The 22,885-nt window shown below is 35.1% G+C and overlaps 2 protein-coding genes across 2 annotated transcripts; one reads left to right on the top strand and one right to left on the bottom strand.

Annotated features, from left to right (window-relative positions):
- Nucleotides 1-4,152: 4,152 nt before the first annotated feature.
- Nucleotides 4,153-9,751, bottom strand: LOC109176232 (probable sucrose-phosphate synthase 2). Its single transcript, XM_019325688.1, has 12 exons — nt 9,231-9,751; nt 8,503-8,741; nt 8,366-8,429; nt 7,569-8,270; nt 7,369-7,497; nt 7,062-7,193; nt 6,783-6,959; nt 6,654-6,707; nt 6,428-6,490; nt 5,310-6,254; nt 5,113-5,240; nt 4,153-5,037 (listed from the first exon to the last, which is right to left on the bottom strand). Exons 1-12 carry the CDS (start codon nt 9,513-9,515, stop codon nt 4,761-4,763), a joined length of 3,195 nt encoding a protein of 1,064 aa, XP_019181233.1. The 5' UTR covers nt 9,516-9,751; the 3' UTR covers nt 4,153-4,760.
- Nucleotides 9,752-17,622: 7,871 nt separating this feature from the next.
- On the top strand, nt 17,623-20,902 carry LOC109175254 (signal peptidase complex subunit 3B). The gene is made up of 7 exons (XM_019324485.1): nt 17,623-17,715; nt 17,830-17,983; nt 18,116-18,163; nt 18,765-18,827; nt 19,503-19,556; nt 20,428-20,514; nt 20,606-20,902. Exons 2-7 carry the CDS (start codon nt 17,858-17,860, stop codon nt 20,729-20,731), a joined length of 504 nt encoding a protein of 167 aa, XP_019180030.1. The 5' UTR covers nt 17,623-17,715; nt 17,830-17,857; the 3' UTR covers nt 20,732-20,902.
- Nucleotides 20,903-22,885: the final 1,983 nt, after the last annotated feature.

The raw sequence follows: 22,885 nt of genomic DNA, 5'->3' as shown, positions 1-22,885 counted from the left end.
TTGGCTTAATTATACTTTTTTTTTTTAAAATTTTTTTATAAAAATTATTATTATTATTATTATTATTATTATTATTATTATTATTATTATTATTATTATTATTATTATTATTATTATTATTATTATTATTATTATTATTATTATTATTATTATTATTATTATTATTATTATTATATGTATACCCTTAGGTCATTTTACATGTTAATCTAAACGGCTAATTTTTTCAAATATCTTTTTACCAACCGTTGATATAATTCGCTGGTCAAATCCGCTAACACTAACCGTTAACTGCTGATTAGCAAACAAGGACATTGCGATGTAGTTCTCACATCAATTTGTTGTGTGATTTGAATACTCTCTTTGTCAACAAATCTCTCAAATAGTTAATATGATTGGCTTTATTAGTTATGTTTTTTTTTTTTTAATTTTTAATTTTTTCATGGTATTAATAAAATACTTGGTAAATAAATATATAGCATATTTTGTATTATAACTTTGATATTTAATTAAAAAATAGTGCACAAAAAAGATAATAGACAATGTAGTGAATATAATTAATTGATTAATTTGAATGTAAAGAATTTTACATTAGAAAAAAAAAAAAGACAATATAACTAATTAAATTATTTATCTTATTTAATTTATTGATAATGAATAATTTTTTTTTTTGTATGAAGACATAGTACACACATAATTCTAAATTAAAGAATTTGTTGTAGCTACTAAATTATTAATTTTAATTTAATAAGAGTAAAATAGAGTACTAATTATGCCAACTTTAATTTGATTGGGATGAGGTTCGAACCTGAGACATTTCTTATTAAAATCAATGAGTAAGTTAACGGTGAACTAACAGAAACTAACGGAAAAGAGAATATTTAACGGAAAAGTTAACGGATAATCATATTCATTAAGGATAAATTAGGAAATCTCAAGGAAAAATTAAAATCTGAACCATTCATTTGATTAAAAAACTTGACCGCCATTTTTTCTACCCATTATAGGCCTAACTCTCTTGGGCTCTTATTAGTATAGTAGATAGTAGATAGATAGATGTATGTGTGTGTGTGTGTGTGTGTGTCTCAAATGCAAGATTATATATGAGAAGTTCATACATAAGTAATTTAATGTCAAATTTGTTTATTTAAATATGTAACTCATAGTATATGAATACAATGTAATATAGGAGATTCATTATAATTGTTACTAATTTTTTTTTTTTTTAAAATAGTAACCACGTATTTTTGTTGCAAAGGGTTCTAATACATTTAATGAATGCACATATATACCTGATAAATGAATGAAAATCATTATTGTTGAATAAATTATTATGGATAAAGAAATTCCTGTTCAACCATTATTGTTGAATAAATTATTATGGATAAAAGAAATTCCTAATTTAGATGAAGTAGTAAAAATTTAAAATTTGTAATTATAATGTAACTCAAAGATATTAGATAATTAGTAAATATGATGTAACCCAAAGATCAAAATGCTAAAGAAAGTGTTTGGTTATTCAACAGTTTGAAGCAACAATTTGTTCTAAGCCACTGAAAATACAAACATTGCAATTTACAATATTTTGACTTAGCGTTTTTGAGAATAATTTCCCCAAAATACCTCTCTCTCTATATATATATATATATATATATATATATATATATATATATATATATATATATTGGAAAACAGAACTTAATTCATTAAATCATCATCAAGAATCGGAACTAGAAAGATGGGCGGACCATCTAACTACTTCCTGGGACCTGTCACAGAAACGGCACCCCTAGCTAAAGCATGAGCTGCACGATTCGCATATCGTTTTACATATGCATAATTCACCCCATTTATCATTGAGGCAACGTGTCTTACATCATCAATTAAAAAGCCAAAAGCAGAGTAAAAAGAATCAGCCCTTAGCGCATTAAAACACAACTGCGAATCAGTTTCAACGTCTACGTCACCCATACCCGTGTTGCGAAGCCAAGACAACGCCTCACGCATGCACATAACCTCAGCCTCCACCACTGTGAACTGCCCTTGTACCCGCAAGCTTTTCGCAGCCAAGTAATTTCCTCCGTCATCACGCAACACCCACCCCATCCCCATTACATTATTAGCTGAGTCTAGAGCCGCATCGCAGTTTAGTTTCAACCTGCCGGCCTCCGGCAGAGACCATGTAGCCGGCACAATCTGTACAAGCTGTAAACCATTGCCCTCCGACTGCACGACTTTTCAATTTTCCCAGTAGCTCACCGCATCACACAACACTCTCCCCCTATTAAACTGCTCACCTCGCCACACCGGTGCATTCCTACTTGCCCACAGAGCCCAACAAACCATGACAAACTTGGACAGCACATCATCTTTCAGGCACATTAAAAGCTCAAAAAACCACTCAACCGTACTGCCCTGGTCCTGAGACAATGTCGACAATTGAACCAAAGCCCATAATTCACGTGCATGATGGCAATCCCGGAACAAATGTGCACTCGTCTCATCCACACTGCCACACATATGGCAGAGTACCATACATGACACCTGATTCTGATTTAAAGCCTCCCTTGTTGGAAGAATTTCCTTCGCTAGTTGCCAGGCAAAGACTCAAACTTTCGGAGGTACTTGTAAGTGCCAAATTCGATTCCAAGAACGATCAGTTTGCACCTCCCCTATGAGCATCCTATAACAAGACCTCACAGTATAGACCCCCTTAGAATCCCCCTTCCAAACCCATGCATCCACAGGGCATCGTGAACTTACTGGGATATTGAGGATATAGCTTGCATCCCTGTCATTGAAAACATCCAGAATACACTCTCGGTCCCATGCAGTGCCAGCCATGTTCATCAACGAACTCACCGGTGCCTCACTTACAGAGTCATGCAGCTGGGTACTCACGTAAGGATGTTCTGGCATCACAAGCCACGGATCCTTCCCAATTGTAGTGGAACGACCATCACCAATACTACGCCGATACCACCCCTTCACTGCATCATTCGCCTCAACAATACTTCGCCATATAAACGAAGGATTGTGTCCAAGCTCCGCATCCATTAGGTGACAATTTGGGTAATACCTGCTCTTATAAACACCTCTATATTTTTTATTTTTTATTTTTATAAAAAAAGTTAAAATTGTGGAGCCATTTCAACTCCTTGAATAACAAGAGCCAGTTTCGCTGGCTCATTGCTTGCCCATCAACGGATGGACAAGCTTATTTTTAAATTGGAGCTTTAAGGCTCCTTTTATAGGAGCCTCAAGCTCCCATGCCACTTTTTTCACCGATGTGAAAAAGTGGCAAATTAAGGGGAGCCGAACATTCGGCTCCCCATATGTTTTATTTTTTTTTAAAATTTTATTTCTTTTACTAAATTACTATTATTTTTATTTTTATTTTTTTAAAACTATTATTATTATTATTATTATTATTATTATTATTATTATTATTATTATTATTATTATTATTATTATTATTATTATTATTATTATTATTATTATACATTAGGTCATTTTACATGTTAATCTAAACAACTATTTTTTTCAAATATCTTTTTACCAATCGTTGATATAATTTGCTAATATAATCCGCTAACGCTAACTGCTAGCTGCCGATTGCCAAACAAGAACATTGCGTGATAGTTTCTCACTTCAATTTGTTGTGTGATTTGAATACTCTCTTTGTCAACAAATCGCTCAAGTAGTTAATATGATCGGTTTAATTATATTTTTTTCATAGTATTAATAAAATACTTGGTAAATAAATATATAGCATTATTTTGTATTATATCTTTGATATTTCATTAAAAAATAGTGCACAAAAAAGATAATATACAATGTAGCGAATATAACCAATTGAAGAATTTGAATGTAAAGAATTTTTACATTAGAAAAAAATAAAGACAATATAACTAATGAAAGCATTTCATCGTGATGCATTAATGCATACCTAGGGTGTAAATCAACACGTCTGCACGGGAAGGTTTATCCGCACTTGATCACACACATATATATATACACACGGAGTACAAACATCTGTCAGTAGGAGAAAACAAGTTTTTGCTTTGTGTGTTCAATTAATTATTTATTTATTATTCAAATGTAAAACAAAGAATTCGTCCACCTACCTATAAACGAAAAAACAAATTCATCAGGTTGCATAAATTCAAACTGCATTTGTATTTGTATTTGTTTTGAAATAGGACGTTAACTCGACTATACTTGCATGCATGCAATTGTTTTGTATGTGCTATCTACACTAGTACAGTTGCTGGATGGATGCTTCAACTATCCATACTACAAGTACGCAGATCTCAAGCTAATCATCAACAACCACTAATTTATAACTGCCTTTGCCATCACGCTCATCTCTGATTGCAAATTCCTTGTCTCGAGTTTTGAGTAGGTTATCTTTACGCACATTACGAGCGAAAAAAATGTGTGCTGATTTTCTTGTCAATCTCGGTCAATCTGCAAAAATGGGACCAACAGTTCTTGAGACCCCTCGGGAAAATATGTTGAGGCTCCTGGTTGCTGATGCTAGCGGAGCAAGATTTAGAAGAGCCAGATAGTGTCCGCTTAAGAATGTGGCGATTATCACCAAAAAAAAAAAAAAAACTAATTTATAACTGCAGACGAGGCGTTAACCTAGCTAAGCACCCAATTTGAATTTTAACACTGATTCATGCATTTCATTGAACATCAAAGTCGAACACGTACAAGAGTCAGATAGTGTCTGCTTAGGGCGGTGGCAGGCTAGCCGGCTATCCCCTAGACACTTGTCTTAATGCATTAACAATCTCTTCTGCTCTTGCATCCCCGCTTATGCGAGCAACGAGGGAACTCTCCTGGGGCACGGTGTCTTCTCTCATGTAGCTGCCCGTTGTTCTTAGTAGCTCCTCCGACCCTTTCTCCACCGCCCCTTTCATGATCAAGGTTTTGTGTGTCCCCGCTATTAACTCCTCGTAGTCTGAGTCTCCCGTCTCACCAAGAACAACGTACATGTTCGTCACGTTCAATCTCCAACGCACAAACAAGTACCTAACCAACACCAATATTATAATGTTGCCTCCTTCTTACTAATTTACTCTCGATAGATAGATATTGTAAGCTTACCTAAGCGCCTGAGCTCGAGATGCAAGCAGAGGGATGACTTGCATTCTTGTGGAATTCCGGCAGTACATTGGATGGCACCGGAGTCCCCTTATTCTCAGCTTCTGCCTCATATCATCCACTTTCTTTGCCTGTAAGTGAAAAAATTAGTTTTCATTGCAATTATGCTATCATTTGATATGTGTATTATATATATATACCTTGCTAAGATCCTTTATCAAGTAAGACAAGCAATAAATATTGCTGGATTTCACATCTTCCTCGATAGGGGACGGTCTAGATTTCCCACCTTCCCCTTCTCCCGCATTCATCAGTTTCCAAATAGCGTTCTTTAACCCATCACTACCCCACCGATACTCAATATGCGAGGCATAATCAGGGTCGGGTTTAGGCTTTCCGTCTGCTCCAGTGTTGATTCCCGGGTAATAAACTTCGCTCCCACTGCTACAGATCAAGGCATCAAAGTCAGTCACTTTGATGTTCCCCGACTTGAGGAACTCGCTCAGCTCGGACACTGGCATCGCGGTTGATACTGCAAATCCCGATAGTCTCGCGATTTGAGGGTCGATCTTAATAGCCTTGAACACCTCTTGGATGATGTTAAGCATTTTCTTTTCGGGCTGCCCCTCCTTGTCGTAACAGTCCAGTGCTATAACAATCAGTTTACGTCGCCTTCTCAGCATGGGATAGTTGCTGGGAACATTGTTGTTGTCTTTCCTTTCCGCCTCCTCGGGATTCTCACCATCTCCATCCGCCTTCTTTATTTTGCTCAAAACCCGATTAACTTGGTCTTCTTGGTTATCCCCCACAGCGGCCTTAACAAATGCTTCATTCAGTGATGTCTTTTCGCCATCAACTGATAATCTCAACGACATATCGACATCTTTGAGGGAATCGTTGAGGGACTCCTCGGCAGCCAACTCATCTGTCGGGGTGTCCGTTTGCCACTGTGGGTGTCTCATCCGACACGCATCTATCCTAGTTAAGTATGTGCGGCAATGTTCTGGCCACGAAAACAGGTGTATGTTTTTCCAACCATTTTTACGACATTCCATCCATAGATTCTTCTCCGATACTAGTTTTAGCAGTGCATCAGCAATCGCTTGCTGATCGTGAGGATCAACAAGCAAACCGTTGTGCAGTGCCTAAGAACGAAGATCATAAAGGGGAAAAAAGTTTCAATACAATTTCAAGATTGCTTATGACATAAACCATAAAAAAAAATGCAACATTGTTATCCTAAACACCTGTGGATCTGTCTGTAAACCAATCTGAGGGACCAGAATAACGGATGAAAAATTATAGTTTGAAGAGTTACCCGAATAATATCGACTGGACCACCGTTTTTAGTTGCCACGAGGGGAAGTCCATGAGCTGCAGCCTACAGTATTTGGACACAAATATTAACGAGTGATTTTCATAAACTGGAATTGAAGCATGTGCTCCATCTCAACTAAAAGCCTAAGCTTATAGTTGGATTGCACATTAATGGTTATATGCTCAACAGCGACGAGAAGTAGAGACATGACATGACAAAGACAAACCTCGATCAGGGTGAGTCCAAATGGCTCGATGAAAGCCGGGTTTATGAATACTCCCTGTAATTCCATCGCTAGTTAGTTACATCGTCCAAGAAACTCTCAAACAAGTCTAGGCAACTACAAACTTCGAACCTTTGTTTTTGCAGCTAGGTGATATATTTCTGGAACCTCATTTTGCTTGTGATGTTTCGGGAAGGCCACTTGTCCGTAGAGGTCATACTTATCGATTAGCTTAAGAACTGTTGTGAGCACACTAGCATTCCCAGCAGACATTTCGTCTATATCATCCCTGTTTCCCATTATAAGTGTCTGGATTTCAAAAAACATATCACTATATCAGAGTGATTGAAAATGGTATCTATCTATCTATCTGTGGATTACACATGTCAGGAAGAGAGTTAACCTACTTACAAGATTAGCAAGTTCCCGTAAGGGACGACATTCTCCAAATGCTTTCAATAGAGTGGTCAAGTTCTTTTTCGGATCTGGTCTTGATAATGCCAGAATCATCGGCTTGTGTGGATTTACAAGAAAACGCATCACCTGCAGAAAGCATAGCCGAAGTGAAAAAATAAAAATTATTTTGAAGCAAAGTATATGGAGGAACAGAACTTCTAGTTGAATCGAATAAATAAAAACTGATTAGAAATGTAGTCCTCAAGACCCCGGCAATTCTAAAGAGCATTTGATTGAATATAAGTATATAACCATTACTGACCTCTGACCATATGGTAGGCAATGCTTTAGGGGATGATCCATCTGAGCCGGTAAGTGCTAAAAGTTCATCCGTTTCAGCTACCTCTTCTTGAACAACGACATTGCTGAAGTCCATTCCGGGGGGAATAACCTGCAAGAAATTTACTTACATCCTGTAAATTGAGACAATCTACAAATGAATTTCTCAAGCAGCATGCTTACCGCCATTCTGGGCATAAAACGGCCATGGCAATTGACTCCACGCCTTGCACGAGCCCTTAAAACTCTCTCGAGCTTTACATCGAACCCATCATATAGCCCCCATTGCTCATCAATTTCTTGTCGAGTGCTGGTGATAACAAGTTCTGCTGCATCGAGTGAAAGCTCTTCTGCCTCTATCCTCCGCATGATCTTATAGGTCGAATTAATATCCTCCTTCGATTGCCTCCCCTGTTTCAGGAGCTGTTCAAGCTTGTTTCTACCCAGCGAGTGTCCAGTTAGAACCATCGGAACATTTAAAGCACCCGAAAGAAGAGCAGCACTATCCCCAGCATCAGCATAATGGCCATGGATCACGTAAGGCCAAACGGGTTGCCCATCCCCGATTTGTTCACTTAAAGTCTTGGACATATTCAGGATGTGTGCTAGAGCTCCATCTACAAACTCTTGAATGTGAGGCCACAATAGCTCTTTCCTTTGGTACTTATCCCGAGGACCAAAGGGTATTCTTATGATATATGCCCCGCTACTTTCACCCAAAAAACCATCACCATCGCCATCTTCAGGACCCGTATTCAACATTTCTGCAGGCTCACCATAACTCCAGTCCACTTCCGGTGAGGAAACTTGACGAGTGAACAGATCCACCCTGTATACACCGGGCATCTTAGCAAGCGCCTTGGCAAGTTCCACAACATATTTAATCTGAGAAGTTGAACAAATTAGTCGCATTGTCAAGAGATAAAAGAACGACTTAGAGGAAGTTATAATAATTCTCTAAACGCGTGAGTTATCGTTACCTGACCACCAGTATCAGAATCCCGACCAAGCTCCATATTTTCACCACGAACCAAACCATGCAAGCTAATCAAGGAGATTAGCAATTCAGTAATTGAAAAATCACTGCTCTTTCATTTGAGTGCAACTATTTACATACCTAATAAGAACAATATAAAGCTTCCTTTCCTTGTTACTTTCCGTCTCCGGCCATACTTCCAAATTGGACGAGTTTCGCTGGAACTTCTTCCTCGGACTTTCAAGCGATAGCGTCTCCCCCAACGCATCACCCTTCTCTCCTTCGGACAAGTCTTCAGACATGTCCTCGGTCACATCTTTGCGCCCTTGCTCCCGTTCCCATCTCCTATGGGCTAACCTTTGTAAACCCTCCAATTCCAACTACAAAACAAACATTCATATGTGACTAAAACCTTAAATTTCCCCATAATACAAGTAGCTCTTAGTCTGCTGTTGAAAACAAAGAATACATACATAATTTCAAAGAATAACTGATAAAGTTGCATTACATAGAGACTAGAGAGTTCCACCTAAATTCCAAGATTTAATTTCCAGAAAATCAAATAAAACTCCATTTCACATAGAACAACAAAAGCAGCAAATTCACTACAAACAGAGTATCTGTGTGAAAATCATATGAAAAATTCATGTAAAGATCAAAACTTTGCATTCATATGAAAAACCCATCAAACTCAAACATGCTATTATTATTATGGGAACCTCAAAACATATGCATGAAACGAAGAGAATTAGAGCTAAACACCACTGTAAAACGTAAATAAACATGCTATTATTACATCGGAAACGTTATAAGAGATCCATTGAAGGGAATTTGAAGTGAATTAGTAGTAAACGAGTGAGAAAAAGCACCTGTTTCTTCTTGCGGGTGAGGTGCCAGATTCGCCAGCACATGTTCTCGAGGCGAGAGCTGCGCTCCATGGTGTTGCGGGTAGCCACCACCTTGATCCATGTCCGGTGAAGGTCCGTCTCGTCCACGCCGGAAACCACCTCCTCCACAAAGTACTTGGTGGGATTGAAATGCCCTTGTTCCCCGCGGTGGTTAATCACAGCCGGCTTGCTCTCCACCTCAATCGCCGACGCGCCGCTGTCCAGAATCGCCTCCAGGTACCCGTTTATCCACTCATTCCCAGCCATTTTCCTCCAAATCCCAGGAAGATCAACCAACCAAAACAAAAACAAAAATGGGTTCTTTTTCTTTTTGTTTGTTTCTTTCTGATCGAGGAGAAAGCGTGGGGATGAATGGTTTGTATGGAGCGTTGTTAGGATTCGGTTATGGAGGAGAAGAGATGTTGTGCGGTTCCCAATGCACTCTTCTTCTACGACGTACTATATATTTTTACAAAAAAAATGAGTATTCTAAAAGAGTAGAAGTTTCTATCACTTGTTTAGATTTTATGTAGAAAGTGTACAAGGGATAATCAGGTGGGAAGTTGGGAACTAGGGATTGACAGAGCGACACGTATAAATTACTCTCTCTCTCTTTGCTTGGAATCGAATCTGATTTTTTTTTTTTAAGGGGAGACACGCGTTTATAATAAAACGACGTCGTTTTTACATCCGTGGTGCATACGGATGCACAGCATAACTACTCGATGTAAATCATGTACATAAAATCTATTGGGCTAAGGAAAGAATGAAATATGTAACAAAATAATATGAAACAGTGATCTCTAGTATAACAATTTAAGCACCAACCACCTAAGCCACACAAGATATCAAATACACTGAGGTAGGTACACAAGATATCAAATACACTGAGGTATGATGCTCTATTTATCTGTGTGGAGATCGTTGACATCCAAGTAGTGGAGGACACGTGTATGACCAATATTAAAGGCAAGTCATTGCCGTGCATTTGTCAACCATTCGGAAGGTCTTCAACAATATATAAAACACCATTCTCTCCCTTAAACATCATCTCTTGGTTCACTCAATTCCCTTAGTCCAGTGGTTTGTGGTCTTAACCTTTAACCCAAACACCATGTTTTGATTCCCCACGACATTATTATTATTATTATTATTATTATTATTATTATTAGTCTATCTCGTTCGTAATGGATTCTTTTTTTTTTTTTTTTTTTTTTTTTTTTTTTTTTTTTTTTAATTAAACTTTGACCTTTTCCTCAAAGTTATTTTAAGACAAATGTTTGATTTTAAAATTTTAAAAAATTCAAATTAAAATTTCCATTCATTCCTTATAAATAGGAACTGGAAAATGGAAATCATTGGCCGGTTTGATACCCGAATCAAATCGAAATTGGATGATCACCCTAGCTATATGAAATATGATAGAAATCAAAGGTGTTTTTTAACTTCTCAAGGTATTGACGCAGTAGATGAAATTTTTCGCTTAAAATTTACTTTTAGCAATAGATTAAATTTTGATTTCTACCATGAATATTAGATATTTAAATTTAGATATCGATGATTCACCGCAAAGTTGAGAAACTTAGGATATTTAAAAAAAAAAAAAAAAAAAGAGGTAGGATAAATAATAGAACACCTCACATCACATGTGATACTAAAATCTTTTGCTGAAAAGGGAAAAAGGTGAAAGGGATTTCGGCACTTTTGCCGATATTTCATGTGTTAGCAGAGACATTTTTTTTTTTTTTTCTTTCCATTCTTCTTTCAACTGTATGTCCAGTAGTATAACACATTTTGGTGTTCATTACATAACTTGAGAGGTGTTAGAATGGTTCATCTTTTCTCTACTCTTATAATAGCATGTGCATGCTTAACACAATATTGTGAGTCATATTTAGAAGTAAGTTAGTTCAATTAATTTTTTTTTTTAATGTTAGTTTTTCTTCTATTATATATCTTTATTATTCTTCATTTTAAATTGATAGATCTCAAGATAAGACATCATTTTTAAATATGTGAATTTTAATTAATTTAATAACATTATATTATATTTAAATGTGTGACATTTATCCAATAACCTTAGATTTTTTAAGACTCCACATATTAGGACATTCTATTCTACGCATGCACACTATAATTCATTCTATCTCTCCCTATATTATTAGAAATATTACCATTTACCATTCGTATATTGACTGAACTCTTTGTATCCTTATAAATACATCTCTTCATCATGTACTTTACACCATCATGGATTAAATTATTCCCATAACTATTGTTCTCGATCATATGGTATCAGTAGACCAAATGATCCATGGCTACAAACCCTACCAATTAAGAAAAGAAAGAAAAAAAAAAAAAAAAAACCTCCGCTGTCGGGCGGTGACACCACCCCCTCTTCTTGCATCATCTTCGATATTGTCTATCCAACCACATCCCGATAAATACCCTACAACAGTTAATCACACTCCAACCACAGCCAGATAAACTAAATTATTGTTCTCATCCCACAAACTAAATTTCTTTAAAGATCCACACTCCAAAGATGTAAGGCATGTTGCAAAATTAGCTAATATTGACATGTAAAATGGTCATTTTGTGGCAAAGTTGTGAGTGAGTTTCACTTCTGATTTTGGTCGGGTCAAAGTGAATTTGAATGCTCTTAAGTGAGATGTTTAAATCGATAAATTATATATACTCAAAACGGATAATAAGTGAATAAGAAATTAATTGTCAAAGTGTACCTATTTGAGTTGGGAAAGCTTGTAAAAATGTTAGAAAATATATTGTAATAAGTCAGGTTAAGAATAATCCGGAGTAATAAATAAAGGAATATTTTGTTATTAAAATTTGTACATAAAAGGGAAAAACTAAAAAAGAAAGAGTGTAAATTTAAAAATATTTTATCAATGTACAACAACAACAAAAATTTAAATGTATAACTTATTAATGCACATGATTATTACACCAATATATTGTATATACACATGACATTGGAACCGGCCTTAATTAACAATATTGACTATTATATATATAGTCATATAGCTAACACTATGAAAACAATTAATAACTAATTTGACAATTTAATTTCCTAACTGTTTGTTTGGACTTTGGGTGAAAAACAGGAATTATTAGGTAGGGTGGTCAGAGGTCACTACTCCATGTTTGTCCACTTGAAGTTTTAGTTTGTTTGCATGCATGCATGATTGGGTTTCTTTGCCATGCATTATTATTTAATTAATTAATTTCCCAATAAATTAAATTAAATTATTTATGGATTGCAATTTGCAGGCCAGGGTGGTGACTCAGAATCTTGGAAAGCTACTTGTGTGTAAAAGGTTAGTTTCATCAATTTCATGCAAAAGATGACGAGGATCGATCATCTATCGGATAGAGTTTGGTTGATGCTGCTTCTTTCTTCTTGCCCACCACACACCTTTTATTTCAATCACAAATATATACCTATTAGCTAGCTTAATTAGGCACCCAAATTATGTGTTTTTTTTTTTAATAATAATATTGAATTATATGTAACAAGAAAACCACTTTCAATTCTGTGTATATGGGTTTTGGTAAATCGAGCACCCTAATTAAATTATATAGCATTACAAATATCATGCATCCTTATTTTTTTTTTTCTTTTTAAAATAACTATTTTGGCCCCTAGTGTCACCACAATCATTAAATTTATATATCTTAAATTTCACATTTGTTATTGTTTTTCATGTCTATCCATAGTTCCCGTGTTTGATATGTGGGATCAAATGATCAATACACATTCAAAAGTTAAGTAAAATATTTTTTTTTGAAAGCCAACAACATTGACATATATTAATGAAGGAACGAAGTAATAAAGTCAGAAGGGACAAAGTCCTAATATAGCGAATGTTCCTGATCAAAAGTTATCATAGTTAAAGTATGAGCATATAAATTAATCCTCCGATCTAGAGACAACATTTAAAGAGCAATAATTAAATAAAGATAAAATATTTATTATAACGTAGAATAAGTTAAAAATAATAAATAGTTAACGGAATATTTCGTTATTAAAGTTTACATCGATGGAATATATGGGTATTTAAGAAAATTAAAGTAAACCGATATATATAATAGAGGGTCAAGTTAGAAAAATAAAATAAAAAAACTAAAATTAAAATAATACGAACCATTCATTTAAATAAACAATTACATCAATATTTTTTAAATTATGTTAAAGGCATAATTTTATTGGCTCTGAGCATCCACATTAGTTGGGGGAGATTTGGGGATAATGTAAGAGTGATTAGGAAAGAGAAAGTGGGAGGGGAGAGAGAAAAAAGAAAAAACAAAACAAAAAAAGGTTAAAATATAAAAAAAACTGATGAAATCAGATGCGTCGACTCGCGCGCCTGACGCGTCTCCGGGCGCGTGCAGTGTACGCGCCCGGCCTTCCTCTTGGACTGCGCGATACGCGCAGTCTTTTTTTTTTTTTTTTTTTTCATTCTCCCCTCCTTTGCAGGAGAATTATTTTTGTATTCTTTCTTCTCCACATTGGTTATTATCTTCAACATGAGAGAATTTAACTTACATTATCCCCATATTATGCATTGATGTAGATTTGGTACTGATATTGACAATTACATTTTAATTTGGTTATAATTTTGACCCCGAAATGATTTTGCAGCTCAACCTCACTATATTGATTGCGAGTAATACTCACACATTCCACTCCATTTTCTACTCCCTACTTACATGTCACTTTTTGATCCATTCATAAAAAAATGTGAGCCATGATTTTTATTGCTTTTTTTTTTCTATCTTTCTACATTAAAATCAAGACACGTGGTAGTAGATCATTTTCCTTGTAGTGCATATATCATTTTCCTTTTTTATATTGTGCATCCATGCCAACTAAGCTCATAGACGAACAACTTTGAAGCAACAATGCTAGGGGTAGTAGATCAAATAAAATAGTAAAATACTCAAACCACATTTTGGCCTTAATAACCTATTAAAACCTTATTTTTACATAATATTGCATTAGTATTCCTATATCGCGGAGTGAGACTAAATCAACTAAATCTCAATTATATCTATCAAAAAATAGCTCTCTCAAAGGTGTTGCTATATACACAATATTAGAACTTTAATTTAATATAATTATTTTTCTTTAATGACGAAAGAAACCCCTAACCACTACCGGATGGGGCATGCACTGGATAAACATGGTCTTATGAGGTTTTTTTTTTTTTTTTTTTTTTTTTTTTTTTTTTTTTTTTTGAATACTATTGACTCTATTACAAAGTAATATCCGTTCTATACTTTCTCTAAGTACTGCAGCCTAAAGAGTCAATACCCCACCACTGAAGTTCGATCCTGTGACCTTTCCTCAAGGGGCCGAGAACCACAGAGGTGTCATCTGAGCACAAGGTGCTTGGCCGCCGATCTTGTGAGTCTAATTGTCAAAGAATCTCAATGAGATAAACCAATATAAGTTGTTCATAATTGACCACTTAATTGGTTCAAACCAAGAAGGTCAAGAGGCCACTTTCACGAATAGTTGAATTTAGAACCTTAGTTTAATTTTTATCCTTTGTCGATAATAATGAATTATTAAGTAACCTATTAGCTTGCTCGGGAACTAAATTTGTTGAATTGTTAACGTTATTATTATTATTATTTTTAATTTTCTTTTTGGGCAATGCTGAATAGATAGTTGAAGGCTTGACAATCGTTATATCGTGCACCAGGGCGCATAATGCATTCTGCGTCCTGACTCAAATTTGTTGTTGGGAGTTGACGCGAAGGACATCGTTCCGTCCGTCCATTCTCGTTACAATTTTTTTAACACTTAAATTTATGTGTATTATGTGTATTATGTTAGGAATTTATGTGTATTTTACTATACAATTCTGTACATACGAAACATTAATTTTTTTTTTAAGAAGTTAACGACAAAAACGAAAAATAACGTTGTTTTGGTCAGAGCGCACAATGCATTGCACGCCCTGGTGCATGACATAATTTGCCAAGGCTTGAAGCCTCGATTCATTATTGTGTGGACCATGGTCCACACAAATTGTATGGACCATATTTTGTCTACTGTAAAATAATGTACATTCAGTATAAAAATAATGTACATTCAATACAAAAATAATGTACATTGTATTCAGCGGATATACATTATTTTTGTTCTGAGTGTACATTATATTGTATAATATATATTCGGTACAAAAATAATGTACATTTAATATATTAAAATGTATTTTTTGTTATGGTTCACATAACATTGTGTGGACCAGGTTCCACACGATAATTTGCCTGAAGCCTCCTATCCGAAAAAGAAAATATAGTTGAACCCTCATCTTTAAGATTTTCCAAAAAAAAAAAAAAAATCTTTAAGGCCGGCAGAAAATTTTGAACTGGCCCAAAGGCACGGCCCAAGGTGATACTTAATAATTCATTTTTTTTTTTTAAACAAACAACGTAGATTAATCATTCCGAAGATAAAATGTTATAAATAAAGTCATGAGGATTAGAAAATCATTCGGAACAATTAGACATAAAAATGAATTGCTTAGCTACATCGTGAGTTATCTGGTTCGCTGATCGTTTAGCAAAACATAAAAACACATGAGAAAAACAACTTAATAAATTTTTAATATCATTAATCACTAAATAGAAAGAAAACGCTCGAGTTATGTTTCAGTCTTTGCACCACCATAAGCGCATCCGTTTCAACTTGAACTTTCTCCATGTCCATCAATTTAATCCACCGTACCCCAATGCTTCCCGGATTGCCATTGCCTCTGCTTCTCTCGGAGTGTAAATGCCCCGCCATTGAATTGCTTTAGCCGCTACAAATCTCCCTTCCTCATCTCTGATGATGCAGCCAAAGCCCAGTAGCCTCCACAATTCCTTCGCATAGCTGCAATCCACAAAGAGGTAATTCATACTTATTCCCATAAAATGCCAATCACTACACTAGGGACCATGCATGTTCTACATTGTAAGGTGGCCACTATCATATATGTTATTTTTAGTATATTGAGAGTTTATTTTTAATGTACAACATAATCATTTTTTGAAAGATTATTTTTGGTATACTATGTATTCATTTGTAATGAATTTTACCAAAAAGTGAAATTTTCACATTTTAGTTGCTCCAATTTCACCGGAACGTGGATTATAATATTCCACATTCTTGTAGAATTGCTTCAATCCATTGAAAAGTGAAAAATTTACTTTTTGGTGGCTTGACACCACTACAGTTCCACCAGAGGTGGCTAATGCAGGGAGGAATAAGAATTAATATTGAGGGCAGTTTTGAAATATTAAAAAGTAATACGGAGTATCAAATTACTTAAGATCAACTCGGTAATGAGATTATCCTAAACATTACCTCAAATTCTACGTGACAATAATCTTTTATTACCTTCAATTTCATATTACCTTGAACCAAATAAAGTAATCTAAGATTACCTTTCTCACATTAACAATTTACCATGGTAATGCAAGATTCCGTGAACCAAATGCCCCCTAAAGATACATTATTTGTAACACACTAAATACTCATTTTTTGAAAGTACATTATTTGAGTATTAAGGTACATTATTTGGCCCCTCAAATGAGAGGTCTCAGGTTCGAACCCCAGTGTGGGGGCATTGACATACAGACACTACATTGCAATAGAGTCAATAGCATTCAAAAAATGTACATTATTTGGTATATTACTGATAGGATATATCCCTCGCTCGTATGACCGTAGAACTGCTCGGTATATACGTTGCAGGTCACTTCCTGAGCAAGTTCGACCCTATTACGTTTTGTCCCACTGTCGTAACTCATCTCCCGACCCCACATGCTCGGATTGGTTATACCGAATATAGAGTTTCTAGCACTAAAGGACAAACTCTACAATATCATTCCACCCGACCACCTTATGACACTGAAAACGCCAGGAATCTCTAGGCACGTGGAGCTATTGGGAGCGCTTCCGGCCACACCCGTGCATGTGAAACACGTAGTTAACATGCCAAGCTCTCAACATGTGCCTTCTCCAGCCATCTTATATAAGGCGCATTAATGCCTTGAAATGAGACTTTTGGACTCTCTCAATAGTAATATATCTTAGTTCAAAAACTTCTGACCCACTGTCTGATACCCGAGCTCATATACATACACCATAGTCAAAATCTGGTGTATTTATATTATGCACCTTGAAGTATTTATCATATCAACTATCAAATAATAAATATTAAATATACAAATAATATACATTTAATATATTAAAAATATACATTTATTTATCATCCACATTTGAATCCCAATTTATTTTTAATATAAATTGCCTAATTTTGCTTACTAAACGAAATAAAATACTCCATAAAATTTATTTAAATTCGGCCCAATTACAAGACAAGAGTAGTAGACAATTGCTCAAGCAACGAGGATAGTGTGAGCGCACGAGTTGACTCAGCGAAAACTTGTAACCTCCCGAGTCTGACTCAGTCTTTCCCAGTCTTTGTTCATGTATTGATTGATTGCAAAATATATACATCCGATCAAAGAGAAAAACCAATTTTTTGTTTCCTTTTTTCAGTTGTGAGAGAGAGAGAGAGTGTGTGGAAATGCATTCGTTCGGGTTCAGAGCCAACGCGTTGCTAACCTTCGCCGTCACCATCATGGCGCTAATGTGCGCCATCGCCTCATTCTCCGACAACTTCAACTCTCCCTCTCCCACAGCCCAAGTCGAGGTGCTTATCGGTGTGCTTAGATGCATGTTCAGATCTTTTATTTATATCTATGTGTGTATAGAGTGAGGGATATATGTGGTTTTTGGAAACCCTAGATGTTTGATCTGTTGATTTTTGGGGGTGAAATTTCAGGTATTGAATATCAATTGGTTCCAAAAAAAGCCTGATGGAGATGACGAGGTAATTTGTTTTGTCAACTTTTGTTTATCAGACCGTTTGAATTATTCCTTATAATTTGTATTAAGAGTTAAAGGGGTCTTGGATCGAAATTAGAAGTTCAATTAGTTAATGAATTGTGGGGGTTGTTTGAATTCTGCAAAAATTGGACTTCATTTTGGAAGTCTTAAATTTTGAGGTTAAGATAATGAATCAAAGTTTGTTCTTTGACTCCATAATTCGATGTGATTCATTTTTTTTTTTTTTGACACTTGAGTGGTGACAACTGTTGGAACGCCAGAGAGATATGGGAAGAAACGAGATCTAAAGAACCCTTACTTTAGAAAAATATCAGACTGCTATCTGCAGCTCCCATTTGCTCCTGCTCTTAAAATTTGTTTTGACTTGTTAATCATTTTCATCTGGTTCAAGCAGAGAGATCAACATAGTAATGGAAATTAATGTTCTTGGGCTTCAACCAGAGAAAACTACTGAACTGATACTTGGCTAGAACATATTCTGGGTGGTATATCAACAAGAAAAAGAAAATATTATTATTATTTGCTGATTGCAGTATCTTTAAGCCAACTTTCTCTAATATGTTTACTATGTTTGCTCCATGCAGGTGAGTTTGACACTTAATATATCGGCAGACTTGCAGTCACTGTTTACATGGAATACCAAACAGGTTTGTTGCTCTATCATACACCTTCTTCTAGTTTTACTGCTTCTCTCATGCTATGCCTTTAAATTATGTTGTATGCATTTCAGGGATCTCTCTCTGCTAGTAGGATGACATTTTATTTACCTTCGTTATTATCAAGTCTCTAAATGTTAAACAATAGTGTGTATACTGTGCTTGGATTTTCAAAATAGTTGTCTGTTGAGATAGATCAGAATGTGTTATTGTTGTCTACTGTGTTCCTAAGATATCCTGAGAATCATTCACTTTGATTCTTCACTAAATTAGGGTCAGTAGTGCTGCTAGATGTCCCTCTATTACTATTGGGGCCTATATATTTTTAGGAACAACTTTTTAGTTGGAAATTTGGAATATTCTTTTCATCATTTCATTTTGTTATGAGAAAGTCCTGTGGATATTTTCTCTGTCAAGTTATATGACTACACAACATTATTTCAAATTCCATATGGCCTCCACTTGTGTAATAGAATTGCGGTTTGCTTTGCTGTGTGTTAGTCTGGTGATTTCATGAATTTTGACATTGCATAAAAACTTGTTATTCTTTATCATTGAGTTCAAACTCAAAAAAGTTACTACCTGTTCTAAAGTTTCCTTGTCAATTAGATTGACGATCAGGTCTATTTGGAGTATTAATGGTGTAGTTTCTTCAAACATTTGCAGGTTTTTGTGTTTTTGGCAGCTGAATATGAAACCCCAAAGAATGCCCTAAATCAGGTACTTCCATCTTGATTGATTTAGTGTTGGATGTTCAACTTTTCCCCCATCATATATTTATCATGCTGTTTGAGATGAGTAATATTGCACTTGATGATCATATTGTCAAAACTACTATATTTTCTCATTCTGTTTTTAACCTCTTGGAATTTGAGACATGCCATGCCCTAGTAATTTGATTCTGGTATAATCAGTATGCTTATGATGTTATGCTGATTGGTGAGCTAACTTGATTTTGGCTTTGGCCTGCATGTATATGCAGGCTAGTTGTGAATTCTTTTTATTTCCACAAAGGATATATGCATCACATTATCTAGTCTAGTATATTAAACAGCAAAACATGAGTGCCTCTTGAGCGCATCCAACTTGTGATGAATGGAATAACAAACAACTGTCAGGACAACTTGAAACAATTAATTGGTTAGATAAGATGTTTTATGATCATGTGATGAAGCACCTACCAATTTTTATGCATAATTGATCCCAGTAACCTTGAAATTTGTGATAATTGAATGTTTCTTGTTCTTGGTCTTGGCAAGTTCCCAATTTTGAATCATGACTAAGAAGATGAATCATGACCATCATACATTCATCCTGTTCTGCGTTGGCTTAGAGTTAAACCATTATTTTTTATCTTAATATATCAAGCCTGCTTTGGTAAAATTAAGCAAATTTCTCAAGAGGATGCTACACATAGCTTACCCTTGGGTTCGTCTTGCAAACTTCACTATTAATATGAATTGTTTCCTCGATCTGTCCTGAATGTTCTTTTAACAGGTTTAACTTACTCTTGGGTACCTCTCACTCTACTGTGCCATGGATTAAGTTGAATTTGTTTCCTCCATTTGACCACGGTGCTCTTTCGTAACAGGTCTCCTTGTGGGATGGTATAATACCTGCTAAAGAGCATGCAAAATTTTGGATCCACACCAAAAATAAGTATCGATTCATTGATCAAGTAAGATACCAAAGCTGTTTGATCAAAGTTTGCCTTTGTCTTCTGCTTATCTTAGTTCTTATGTTAAAGTTTTTGTCACTGTTGTTTACAGGGAAGCAATCTCCGCGGTAAAAATTTCAACCTTACACTGCATTGGCATGTTATGCCAAAGACGGGCAAAATGTTTGCTGACAAACTTGTTATGACTGGCTACCTCTTGCCCGAGACATACAGATGAGGCTAACGTTTTCATATGGTTGAATTTGATGTAATATTTAGCCTTAACTTTGTGGAAGGGGAAGAAACACTGAGACAATAGAAGATTGGAAAAGGTTAAATTTTGGACAAATGTAACGGATATTCATTGGATATCAAATTATGAAAATTTAGACGTTGCAGTTTGGCCTGATGTGATGTGCTTTTGGGAATTAATGTCCCTTGCCCCCTCCAAATCCATTATCTGCCAGTTCTAATCCATCTACTGGTTAGGTTTGATTGTTTTCACATGAATTGGTGGTTTTGTGCTCTGCTTCAGCCCAAACTGATTCAATCCAATTGTTATCAATAGTTATACCATGGACCTGGGTCTATCTTGTAAAGTGGACTCGGTCCAAAATACACAATTTATCTATTGAATATTCACAATTTACATACTTAATGTTCATATTATGAATATTCAGTATGTAAATTGTGTATTTTGGACCAGGGGTGGATCTGGATTCATAGAATAATTTGGCAATTGTTATACTTTGGATTAGGGTCCTTTTTGCATTGTTTATCTTGATTATGTGTCTTTAATTAATAAATTATGTGCGTGTAAATAAATTAAAGGTATAGTATGTTAATTGCATATTATGTGTATGTAACTAATATATTATGTGCCTTCAATTTATTTATATATAATATGTTAAAGGTAACCCAACAGGGTAGCTCAAGTGGCAAATGAACTCTCTTTGTGGGGGAGGATTTCAGGATAATCCGGATTCAATTCCCACAAGTGACGCTTCCTTTTGGCCCTCTGTGCCTCTTGGAACGAACCAGGTGGACTTGGGCCGTTATACAGACAAAGAAAGACCCGGACCACATTGTGGTTTACACCAAAAATAAAAATAAAAAATATGTTAAAGGCAAAAACTAGTGTGAAGCCGTTTCACGGGTCGGGTCTTTGATTGATGAGGTCAACGTTTCGACCCATTAATAAAATATCTGACCCGTCTTACAGATTGAGACCCTTACTACTCCAGTCTCACACAAGTGTTATGGCAAAAACTTGTGTAAGACCGTCTCATGGTGAAACGGATTATGTCAAGATGAAAATGATGCAATACTTATATATTCAAATGTAATACTAATTAGGAATAAAAAAAGTTTTGTTACTTATAAGAGCAAATGTAATATTTTTAAGGAAAAAATGTAATACTTTTACATTTCGATTTAAAAGTATTACATTACATTTTTTCTCAAAAATATTATATTTTCCCTTATAAGGAAGGGGCACTTGCCAACCTTACTTATTATGAAAAATGTAATAGTTTTGATGAAAAATAATATTACTTTTACATCAAAATGCAAAAGTATTTACATTTTTCTTTATAAGTAAACAAAAATTCCTGATTAGTACATTTGAGCATACAAGTATAACATTTGCATGTAAATTCGACCCGACCCTACTTGTCTCACGAATAATGATCCGTGAGACGGTCTCACACAAGTGTGACCCGAATTATATTATGAGTTGATGCTAAATTATATTAATTAAAAAGAATTATTTGATGACTATATATATTATTTAAATTACCTCATGAATTTTGTATTTAGAAGTGGTATATCATGTGAGCTCGAATGATACAATATATGGAGATATATACCTGTTGTATAAATATCATGTATTCCAATATTTGGGGCCGGGGGATCTGAGTGGGAGGATGGGAGTAAAGAACCTACCAAAAGAATTCAGAAATGGAGGACAAATTCATTGTGAGCATCTAACTACATTTAGGCACTTAGCTACCACACACAAATGTTCGATCTCAACAAAGCAGATACCATAATCAATTATATATGTTCTATCCAATTATCCAAATTCTTTAGCTGTTTCTCCATCTCATTTCTGACTTTAGGTATTGGGAATATGAAATATGAAACAATTTTAAAACAAAACTTTCTTTTCTTTCTCTTGTCAATCATTTGGTATGAACAAAATAACATATCGAGAAGGTAACCGAGCTAAATTGGTCATCTTAATAACTATAAGGTTACAAGTTCAATTTTTAGTAGGAGTGGTTTACTGACCTTCTAGATTTGATCTGGTCAACTAAAATTACAGATCAGAGTTTATTCAGTGTATACCATCAGATAGTGTATGTTGTGGAGAATAAGTTTTGTCTGTTAA

Source organism: Ipomoea nil, unplaced genomic scaffold, assembly GCF_001879475.1.
Source record: "Ipomoea nil cultivar Tokyo-kokei standard unplaced genomic scaffold, Asagao_1.1 scaffold0688, whole genome shotgun sequence".
In the NCBI taxonomy this organism is placed as follows: Eukaryota; Viridiplantae; Streptophyta; class Magnoliopsida; order Solanales; family Convolvulaceae; genus Ipomoea; species Ipomoea nil.
The sequence above is the reverse complement of the archived record's forward strand: the minus strand, read 5'-3'. Positions and strand labels throughout refer to the sequence as shown.

What these genes read in the sequence shown, in the direction of transcription:
- LOC109175254 (XM_019324485.1), top strand. Translation starts at nt 17,858, where the DNA reads ATGCATTCGTTCGGGTTCAGAGCCAACGCGTTGCTAACCTTCGCCGTC. An exon ending in AGCCTGATGGAGATGACGAG is followed by an intron (nt 18,164 to 18,764) that starts GTAATTTGTTTT and finishes TGCTCCATGCAG; the next exon opens with GTGAGTTTGACACTTAATAT. An exon ending in CAAAGAATGCCCTAAATCAG is followed by an intron (nt 19,557 to 20,427) that starts GTACTTCCATCT and finishes CTTTCGTAACAG; the next exon opens with GTCTCCTTGTGGGATGGTAT.
- LOC109176232 (XM_019325688.1), bottom strand. Translation starts at nt 9,515, where the DNA reads ATGGCTGGGAATGAGTGGATAAACGGGTACCTGGAGGCGATTCTGGAC. An exon ending in CTTTATATTGTTCTTATTAG is followed by an intron (nt 8,430 to 8,502) that starts GTATGTAAATAG and finishes CTCCTTGATTAG; the next exon opens with CTTGCATGGTTTGGTTCGTG. An exon ending in GTTTTATGCCCAGAATGGCG is followed by an intron (nt 7,498 to 7,568) that starts GTAAGCATGCTG and finishes AATTTCTTGCAG; the next exon opens with GTTATTCCCCCCGGAATGGA.